The following is a 10,311-nucleotide window of genomic DNA, read 5'->3' as shown; positions in this document are numbered from 1 at the left end:
GTGAGGGGAGATGGGGTGAGGGGAGATGGGTGTGAGGGAAGGTGGGTGTGAGGGGAGATGGGTGTGAGGGAAGGTGGGTGTGAGGGGAGATGGGGTGAGGGGAGATGGGTGTGAGGGGAGCAGGGCTGAGGGTCCGTGGCCGCCCCTGTCCGACCGCCGGCCTGCCTCAGCCGCTTCTCCCGTCCCTCCCCGCAGGAAGACGATGCTGAACGATCTGCTGCGCTTCGACGTGAAGGACTGCTCGTGGTGCAGGTGGGCAGCGCAGCCCCTCGCCATCCCTGATCGCTGGCAGGGCCGGGACATGCCGCGGCTTCCCTCAGAACCTCGGGCTGGCTGTAGAAGTTTGTGGCACTCCCTGAGTACCCGAGAGGAAGTGTCACCTCCGCCCAGCGCTATCACAGCTGCTCCCTGCCAGCCTGCTGTGTGCTGGGCCATCGGGATTATCGATCCTGCCCGAGGGGAGGCCGGGTGGCACAGCAAGGGAGAGGACCAGGGTCACCTCTGTTCCTGCAGACTGTGGGAGGGCAGAGGGATCGGGTGTGCTGCACCCCTCAGGCCAGGGAAGGTGCCAGGGGTCCTCACGCCTTTCTTGGCTCCTTTGCTCTGCAGTAGGCAGTCTGTCTTATCTCACCTGTGTCTCACTTTCCAGCTCTGCCAAATAGATTTCAGCAGCAGCATGTTCGTAACCATTTATACTATATTGCTATTCCATAAAATCTTAGTGCAATCAACTGTCCAAAACCAGGGAAACACTCGGGAACAAAAGAATAACTTCTAACAGTTGTTTCTTTTCTGAGTCTGCACAGTAGCTCTGAGTGCCCAGAGCACAACCAGAGTGTTTGACTGCTGCTGTTGTAACTCGTGCAGGGCTTTCACGACGGGGACGCCGCCGGCACCACGGTACCACCACTCTGCCGTGGTCTACGGGAGCAGCATGTTTGTTTTTGGTAAGGCAGCAGCAGGTTGTACTGCAAGTGGTGGATGTGCTGCTGTACTGGTTTGGAAAAAGAGTGAGAGATCTTTAAGAATGTCAAAGATCTTGTTCAGTAGCAAATCCAGTATTTTTCATGGCTATAATTTCAACTTCAGTTTGGAAAGATGGCGCTGTTTTGTTTAAAGACAACTTGAAGCTTATTACCATAATGATTCTTTAGGAGAAGGAGTGAAAGAGAAGTCTCCTTCTGTAGTAGTCCATTAGCCAAACATTTTATGCAATCTAAAATTTCTCCTAATGAAACACCTGGGAGTGTGTGTGTTCCATTGCCTGGGAGTCTAATGGAATTCTTGTTGTCCAGGTGGTTATACTGGAGATATCTATTCCAATTCTAACCTGAAGAATAAAAATGACCTCTTTGAGTATAAGTTTGCAACCGGGCAGTGGACAGAGTGGAAGACTGAGGGAAGGTAAGAGCTGGAATCATTGTCTCATGCTTCGGGGGAGTGAGGGTAGCTTGGCATCATTTCACATGGCACAGTAAGACCTAGTTACAGTGCTGATGTTAGGGCTGCAGCATGACTGCTGCTCTGCTTTCTCAATTAACTTTTTTGGTTCTACAGGAGTTTTTTTGGAAGGCCTCCATTCCAGAATGCACTGTAATGGAAATTTGTCCAAAATCCCCTCTTCAAGTTTCAGGTCCATGACAGAAGGAATGGGAGCAAAGGGAGCTGGGGGTTTTTTTCTGAATTGTTTCATTTTCAAGGATAGCTTGGAAATTGTGGATCCCTCATGAAGAAAAGGGCTCCTGAGATTCAGTGTTCAAGGAAAATCAAAATCACTAACACATTCCTAAAGTTGACTCTGTGCACATTTCAGAATGCCATTTCTAACAGTGATTGTGATCCAATTCTTAGTGTTTTTTACAAAGGCCTGAACAGGATGAGGGGGAATGGCCTCATACTGGCAGAGCAGGGTTAGATGAGATATTGGGAGGGAAGTCTTGGCTGTGTGGTTGGTGAGGCCCTGGCACAGAGTGCCCAGAGCAGCTGTGGCTGCCCCATCCCTGGAAGTGTCCAAGGCCAGGTTGGATGGGGCTTGGAGCACCTGGGCAAGTGCAAGGTGTCCCTGCAGTGATGGGGTGAGATTGGATGGGCTTTAAGGTCTCTTTCTGCCCCAAACATTTCTGTGTTTACCGCTCCCCAGTAAGGGTTGTGTGGTGTCTTTACCTGCAGTCCTATACATGGCTGAAGTTTCTGGAATGTTGGTTTCAGTGGGGAGAGGGAAGGGAACATTTGTTACTGTGATTTGTGGAGAGGGATGAGGAATGTCCCATCCATTCTTGTGTTACTGTTGCACATCTCTGATGAGCCCATTATATTTCAGAACAGAGACTGTATTAGTAATTTCTCTTTCTGGTTAATTCTGGTAACTTGGGACATTTTGGAGAGCAATTCTTACTCATTTTACAAACTCACATTTTGCTTGTTGTTCCCCAGAGTTAGTGTTCATGCTTCACAATGACCTCAGACAAGCCAACAGATGCCTTGTGGCATTACAGGTTTGCAGCCTGGCTGATTTAGTTAAAACAACAAAGATTGTGGAAGAGGAATCATAGGTTTGATCTTTCATTGTGGGTACTACATCTTGGGAACAACCCTGAGTTATCCCAAATGAGCATCCTGAGCTCTGTCCTGGTCTCATTTCTGTGTTTCTCCTGCTTGGTCTGTGGGAACACGTGTGGGATGTTCATAGCCAGAGTTGATTGCCACCTTGCTCTACCAGTGATGCTATGAATTATCCCTTTATTTAACTGCTTCATGTAAAATACTCTGAGAGTATGTGACTCCTGACAAGGCATTAGTTGGGATTTTTTTTCTTTTTTTTTTTTCCTGTCTGCATTAAGGTAGTTTCTCTCCATTGAAGACAGCAGAGTGCAAAACTGATACATGCCTTCAGAGGCTCACTCAGTGTTTGGAGGGCACATGACAGAAACAATTTTGTGTAGGGGACTTTCTTCTTCTTCTTACATGTGCATTTTAGCTCTTAGATCCTTCTGCAGCCCCTCTGCAGCTGCAGAGGGAAGATTGTTGTGTGCATTGTCTTCCTTGCAGGTTGCCAGTGGCCAGGTCAGCTCATGGTGCAACGGTGTACAGTGACAAGCTGTGGATCTTTGCTGGATACGATGGCAATGCACGGTATGAGGCACTAGCACCCTCTCCTTGACTGCTTTTGGGAAATTCCACCCCCTCAGTTTCCACCTTTGTAGAGACATTTCCACGTTCCAAGAGGTTTAAACACTCAACTGGAGCTTTGCAAACCCAGTCTGTTGTTGAGCATTGCACTTTTGCAGTTCACTGGTTCATGGTCACATGAGTGTGTGCTTAAAGCCTCAAGATCTGGTTACTCAGAGTGGCTCTGGATGTGTAACTTGACAGCATGCTTGGTTGTAAGGCTGCAAAATGATCTTTGGAGTTTGGCAAATGCACATTTCTTGAAAGATTCCCAGCACAGGCCAGCTGATGTTGCTGAATACTTAGAGAGCAAAGCCTGGATTTGCTATGAAATCGTCTGACAGAACTAAGAGCAACATGTCAGTTTTTCTCAGAAATCTCTGGAAATATGTAATATTTAGGTTGAAGGGAGGTGGGATTTTGTATGGGGAAAGACTGTAAAGGAGTGGTGCTGAGATGTGAGAGGGAGCCTGATGCTTTGTGTCACAGTGGTTCCTTGCATTTGCTGTTGGTCTGTGAGGGAACAGTCAATTCTGGACATGCCATGTTTTTTCTGTCGTGATGAACTTGAGTAATTTATATTGATATACAATATTTGCATCATGAGAGAACCCAGAGATTTTCACAAATGAAGAGCTGAATTGCCTCCTCTTTTGAGAAGAATCTTCAGAAACAGCTGAAGCTTTGTGTCCAGCTCCACAAAGTCTCCAGGAGAATTGCTGATAATCGGGAATTCAGATGGGATGTCTTTGTTATTTCTGGAGGAGGAATTGGTATAAGATGAATGACTGTGGGATTGTTCAGTGCCAGCTTAGGGAGTCCCCCCGGGCCTTGGGTAGCTGTAAGGAAGGAGTGGGTGAGAGGAGCTGTCTAATTTATGTTAAATATGTCGAATCACTTTAAAAAAATGTCTTTTTATGGAACTTGAGCCTCCAGGCAGATTTGAACAAAGGAAACATCTGTAGTTACTGTGAGTAACTTGTTCTGGGAGCAGCACAGTCAGAGATGTGTCAGGTTACCTGCTTCATCCTCCTTTCTGTATTTAAGGAAGGATTCAGCCATGTAAATAATTGTTGTGGTCAGTCTCAGTAGTTAACAGGGATGAGCAGAAGGAGCAGGGTAAAAAGGAGTATTCTGTAAAAATCCTGAAGATTAAATAGCTCAAATCCTTAAGCTCCAGACTGTAGCTTTTAACTGCAGTGTACTTGTAACTAGAAAGATGCTGAAGCAAGCTGGGGTGGGGCTGTAAGATTTAGGTATAGGACAAAGGGATTCTAATAATTGTTTTTCTGTCAGTGGAAGTAGGAGATACTTCCTGTGCAGGAGGAATGTTGATGAAATAGGATTTCTGCTCTTTTAGCACTGTTATAAAAAATTAATTGTTTCAAATCAAGCATTTTTTGTGTTATGGCACAGATTAAATGACATGTGGACAATAGGCCTGCAGGACAGAGAGCTGACCTGTTGGGAAGAGGTAAGAAGCTTTAATTTCAACTAACGCATAAAATTCTCTTTTTTTGTTTTAATGCACAATTATTTAAAATTTCCCATGCTAGACTGCGCTGCTCTTTCTCCAGAATGTGTTTGTGATCCACAGTGAAAAGAAGCAGTTCAAATTTGATTTGGTTTGGGTATTTGGAAAACCAAGTGTGTATGAAAGGGTGATATTTTTGCTTGTGAATCTGTGAACTGCACTTGGACTTCCCACGGGAGATTTGCTGTGCTGGGATTGCATTCCCACTCTGACCGCTGCATTCCCACCCAGACCACTGACAGCGACTGGGGAGCTCTGCTGGCCAGCTGACCAACGTCCTGATCCTTGCAGAACTGGAAGCTTTAAAAACATGGTCTCCCAATCTTTTTATCCAGAAAAAATCAGACATGTAAGCACAGCAGGAGTCGATGGCCTGTTGATTACCAGCTTTACTGGGCCCATGCCATGTGCTCACCCTGGCTGCACCTGTGTCCCGTGGCCCTGCAGTGTCCTCAGCATGTGGAGCTGTGCACTGTAACAATACATTTCTGATTCTGAATTTAATTACCTTTCAGATTGAACAAAGTGGTGAAATTCCTCCTTCCTGCTGTAATTTTCCCGTGGCGGTTTGCAAAGACAAGATGTTTGTTTTCTCTGGCCAGAGTGGAGCAAAGATTACCAATAATCTCTTCCAGTTTGAATTCAAGGAAAAGATGTAAGTGTAGACAGTTAAGCTGTGCAAAATCCACTTAATCCTTGACTGCCTGAGTTGCGAAATGTAATACTTAAGGGCACTGAGGGAGAACACCGTGTCTCCTGGTGTTGAAGTGTAGGAGTGACGGGGGTAGGATGGTCAGGACAGATGGAGACAAGAGATTTCTGAGGCCAGGTCGTTGAACTTGTGGTTTATTGCAAAGGGCCTGGGTGCAGGGCCCTGCTTGGAGCTGCCAGCCACAGCTGGAGCAGGACTGAGAGAAGAGAGGGAGAGAGGATGAGAGGGTAAGAGAGTAAAAGGGTAAGGAGTAAAAGCATAAGAGCGTAGAAGGGTAAGAGAGCGAGGTTCCCATTGCAATACCATAAATCTTCTTCTGTGCAGAATATTCTAATTCTCACTAACCAATCTAGTACAAGATACAAATCCTATAGCATTTACATACAGCCTATAAGGATCATTACTTTACCATACTGTGTTACATTTTAAACCCTAAAAACTCCTCTTTGGACCCCTTCTGCCAAGCTAGTAGGGTCTGCTCTGACCCTTGGGCCTGTCTGCAAGCAGAGGGAATTGTTTCATCAAAAGGGGATCACCTTCAGCTGGCCACACCATTGTTTTCCAGTTGTTCAGTAACAAAGGTATCTCAGAGCTTGCTTTCATTTCAATCTCACTTATAGTTTCCATATTCTCCAAATCTTTAGCCAGACAATCATATTTATAAGGCTTTCCTGTTTCATCTTCCCCAACAACGAAGGATAGAGTTAGAAAATTTAAAAGCATTGTTAAAAAATCCCTGTTTGCTGTTTGCTGTCCCAGCTGGACCCGGATCCCCACGGAGCACCTGCTGCGGGGCTCGCCGCCCCCTCCCCAGCGGCGATACGGGCACACCATGGTGGCCTTCGACCGGCACCTCTATGTGTTCGGCGGCGCTGCCGACAACACGCTGCCCAATGAGCTGCACTGCTACGACGTGGACTCCCAGACCTGGGAGGTCATCCAGCCCAGCCCAGACAGTGAGGTAAAACCTTCAGCTTGTGGTTTTTCCTTTGTGCTCCTTCTTTTTTGACTCATCTTTGCCATGGACACTTTTTGACAAGAGCATTGGCTTTTAGCTGAATAGTAACAACTCCTTCCCACTAATGGTTAATCAGCTCAAATATTGTGGGTAGCAGTCCTTAAAAATTAGTCAGTGTTGGCACATCTAAAACTTCACTTAACACATTTTAAAGAAATACCATGAAACACTTTGATATGCATCTCAATCATTTGTTCAGTAAAAAGCTGAACAACTAATTCAATATGTACCAGTGGTTCTTTGGTTGGCTGTGTGATCCTCTTGAGGCAGAATTCAAAACTAGACAAGGTTTGATTTGAAGGACACTGTAATGCCCATGTCCATAAAATCTTATAAATTCTGATTATACGTACAGGTGTGGCTGGCAGATAGTAATATGGAGGCTCAGAAAGGGCTGTTTTAACATACTTTCATTAATAAGAGATACAAATTTTAAAATGTCTGTTTTTACATGGACATCAAAAGGCTGTGGACCACCAAGTGCCAAGGAAACATTCCAAATGAGACACTATTTAAAAGAATGATATGTTCATCCTTCTATCTTTCTTTTGCTCCGTGCTACTCATGCATGGCGGCGATTGTGTGATAAAATGTCTGGTTTTTTCTCAAAGCACACTCACAGATCCTGTCTGAGATCACCTTGTATTCCAGGTGGAAGTGCCAAGGGCTCACCTGGTTTCAGTGCATATTTCAGGTCATGTAAGTGAGGATCATTTCATCCCAGAATGCATAAGCAGTTGTTCCCTGAAGCCCATACCAGTGTGTGTAATTCCTGGCTTTGGAATAGCAGCATTCTTTGTGTTCATTAATGTGAATGGATTTCACCTTAAGCCATGTTAAGGTGCTGCAGCTGAGGTCACAGTGGGTGTAGGGTATGAGCTGCTCTGCAGGAGGAGATGCTCTGTGTGTGTGTGTGTGTGTGTGAGCTGTGCACACAACTGCACAGCCTGAGGTTACACCTCAGACAGCTGAGTGTTGCAGGAATTGGGATCAGGTGCAGAGTTACTGATTGAGCCTGCACAGTTGTGACAGGGCTCATCCCTGGAGCTGTGTGGGATGTTTGGTGTGTTTGTGTTTGCAGACACAGCATTGGATGAGCTGGAGAATCCCGCACACACAGAGCTCAAATAACTATGCACATGGGCCTCCTTGGGAACTGTTATTTGACCAAAGTATTTCACAGCAGCCTATTTAATGTTTTACAAAGCTGATTTATTGTCACATGAAATTAATAAAGCTGCTTCTTCAACTTATTAAAGCCACAGTTGCCTTCAGGACTGTAGAATCTGTTCTGTTCCTGCCGCTGTTACCGTTTGAGGCTTCGGCAGGCATTGGTTCTTTGGGACACAGTTGCTTATTGCTACCAGGAGTAATAGAACTGCTTATTGCTACCAGAACTGCTCCTGGCAGTGTTGCAAACTAGCATTATTCCCTGAGCTATCCCCTGCTAAATTTCATTTCAGATTTCAAAGCTCTTTTCTTCATCTGTCTGTAATCCCAGGTTAGTTGCCCATGTTGCCCATGTTGTGTTTTGTGGTTTGTTTCTCTGATAACAGCATCTAGAAATTTATTTGGTAGAAATGGGAGGTGAAACTAGTGCTGTTGAAACACATGATAGTAAATTTTCCTAAAAGACTGGTTAACTGCAGACTTTTGGTGTTTCAAGTAAGTTTTAAATTGTTTTGTGTCTTCTGGAGTCATAACTAGGTAATTTCTCAGAATAATTTTCCTAAAGTTTCCATGAGCTTTTGGCAAAGACTTCTAAAGGTAGCAATGAATCTCTAATACCATCCTGTTCCCTGGACACTCTGAACTTGGATTTTCCTTTTTTATCCATCTCTGTGAACAAAATTACTCATGTTAATTTGAAACAAAAAAGAAGTCAATAAGTGCAACGCTGTCTCAACACTTGAGGGTTTCTGCTGTGTGTGAAATGATAGTAACCTCTGTTATTGTGCAGCAGAATGACCTACTTTGACTTTTAGAGTTGGGTTTTTTCCTTTCCAATTGATGGATAGTAGGATTTACCTTCTGCTTGCTCAGTATTATGTGGTATGATCTTAGAAATGCTGCATTACAACACTGCTTGACTGCACTGTGGTGAGGTTACTTTCTTACTTATGGTCATGTGATGCATATCCTTAATTCTTTCTTCTTTTGGATGTTTAGCATGGAATGGGTAGAGCCTCTGGAGTCCAAAATAAGGTTTGGTGCTGATTAAGCTATAAACTCAGTGGTGATTTTACAGTGCTTGGCAAAAGACATTACAGAAGAGATTGCTTATGCTGAAGGAGAGTCATTACTGCCATTCCAGTCTTGTTCTCTGGACTTAGGCTGCCCTAAGGAGCTTCTCAAGGTGATCAGGGAGTGATTTGGACTTTTCAGACCTATTTGTGCCAATAGCAGGAATAGGTGTCCGGTGGAACTTGTATGTCCTCTGCTACCCTGTTATGGCTGACACAGAAGGTGACAAGTCACACAAGGCTGAAGAATCTCGGGGTTGTTACCTGGAAAAGGGGGCACAGTTTGGGCATTAATTACAGCAAAGTGGAGTGAGTGCTAGGAAGGTCCTAGAGGCACTTCTTGAGCACAGACAGCAATTGTGTGTCAGGTGCTGCAGGTACCCTGAGACAGTCTGGCTTTTTCTGCATTTTGAGTAAACAGGTAGAACAAACCTGGGAATAGATCTGGCAATGGACCTGTTGTAGTTCTCTGCCCAGGGTGCTCAAAATTCTTGGTAGTGCCTTGCTGTGGGATGGAGGATGGGAAATGGCTTATTAAGTAGAAGAGGGCAAACTGAGATGGAATAGGTCAGTACTTCAAAAATAAACCAGGAGCTGCCATTTTATGCTTTAGGATGTCTCCAGAACGAATAACAAGACATCCTTCCTGAGCTACACAAGTGCAGTCTGTAGCTCTTCAAACCTATATATAATACATGTACATACATATTGTACAGAGCACAAAGAGCTATTCCCCATCCTTGCTGTGAGATGATCTTCACAGCTGCAGGTTCTCCTTTTCTAAGGCAGCCGCAGGAATATCTGGTCTGAGTCCTTGCCTGCCTGCATACACTGCCAAAGCTTCCTGGCATGCTGGATTTTCTTTATACAGGGCTACTGAAGGATTTCAAAAACAAGAAATAGATTTTTTTGTTTCCTCGAGTTTTTCTATTAAACTCAAAATATCTTTTACTTTCTGAAGAAGGTTGGAGCAGCATAAGAAGTCAGCAGGCAGTAAGAGGAAAAATGCCCCGTGTTGCACAGTTGACAAACACGTGTGCACGTGGCAGTCATGGCTTGTGCTACAGAGAGGAGTGTTCTGCAGGGAATGACAGGAGCTCTGGGTCTGGCAGGGAGCACAGCCACTTGTGGACACAGACCCACAGAATCCAAGGTGATGTTTGGAGCAGCCACTGCCCCATAGAGGCAGGGTGTTATGTCAGGAAGAAGAAAATTCTCCCTCCTCACAGTTCCCAACTTGGCGTGGCAGTCATGGCTTGTGCTACAGAGAGGAGTGTTCTGCAGGGAATGACAGGAGCTCTGGGTCTGGCAGGGAGCACAGCCACTTGTGGACACAGACCCACAGAATCCAAGGTGATGTTTGGAGCAGCCACTGCCCCATAGAGGCAGGGTGTTATGTCAGGAAGAAGAAAATTCTCCCTCCTCACAGTTCCCATCATCTCCCTGTGGCTGCAGGGACTGGCAAGTCATCCATCTCTCCTGAAGTTATGAGGGAAATCTCCAAAACTTGTTCTGGGAAACATTTCAGTCTCACAATTAGGGCTTTCAAAGCCAAGAGCAGTAAAAATCTCCAATTTTCAAAGCTCTTAGTTTTTCTTTTAATAAGCCAAAAGGGAGGTTAATGTGCTCGTAACCT

General features: G+C 45.1%; 1 protein-coding gene across 1 annotated transcript in view; it reads left to right on the top strand.

Annotated features, from left to right (window-relative positions):
- The first annotated feature begins 200 nt into the window (after positions 1-200).
- Positions 201-10,311, top strand: part of LZTR1 (leucine zipper like transcription regulator 1) — a 35,564-nt gene continuing 25,453 nt past the window's right edge. The window contains exons 1-7 of the mRNA XM_014309392.2: positions 201-252; positions 868-947; positions 1,296-1,404; positions 3,049-3,132; positions 4,585-4,642; positions 5,218-5,357; positions 6,174-6,375. Of these exons, the coding sequence (XP_014164867.1) occupies positions 203-252; positions 868-947; positions 1,296-1,404; positions 3,049-3,132; positions 4,585-4,642; positions 5,218-5,357; positions 6,174-6,375 (723 nt within the window). The 5' untranslated portion in view covers positions 201-202. The remainder of the gene's footprint in view (positions 253-867; positions 948-1,295; positions 1,405-3,048; positions 3,133-4,584; positions 4,643-5,217; positions 5,358-6,173; positions 6,376-10,311) is intronic.

This window comes from Geospiza fortis, unplaced genomic scaffold (assembly GCF_000277835.1).
Source record: "Geospiza fortis unplaced genomic scaffold, GeoFor_1.0 scaffold26, whole genome shotgun sequence".
Lineage (NCBI taxonomy): Eukaryota > Metazoa > Chordata > Aves > Passeriformes > Thraupidae > Geospiza > Geospiza fortis.
The sequence above is the reverse complement of the archived record's forward strand: the minus strand, read 5'-3'. Positions and strand labels throughout refer to the sequence as shown.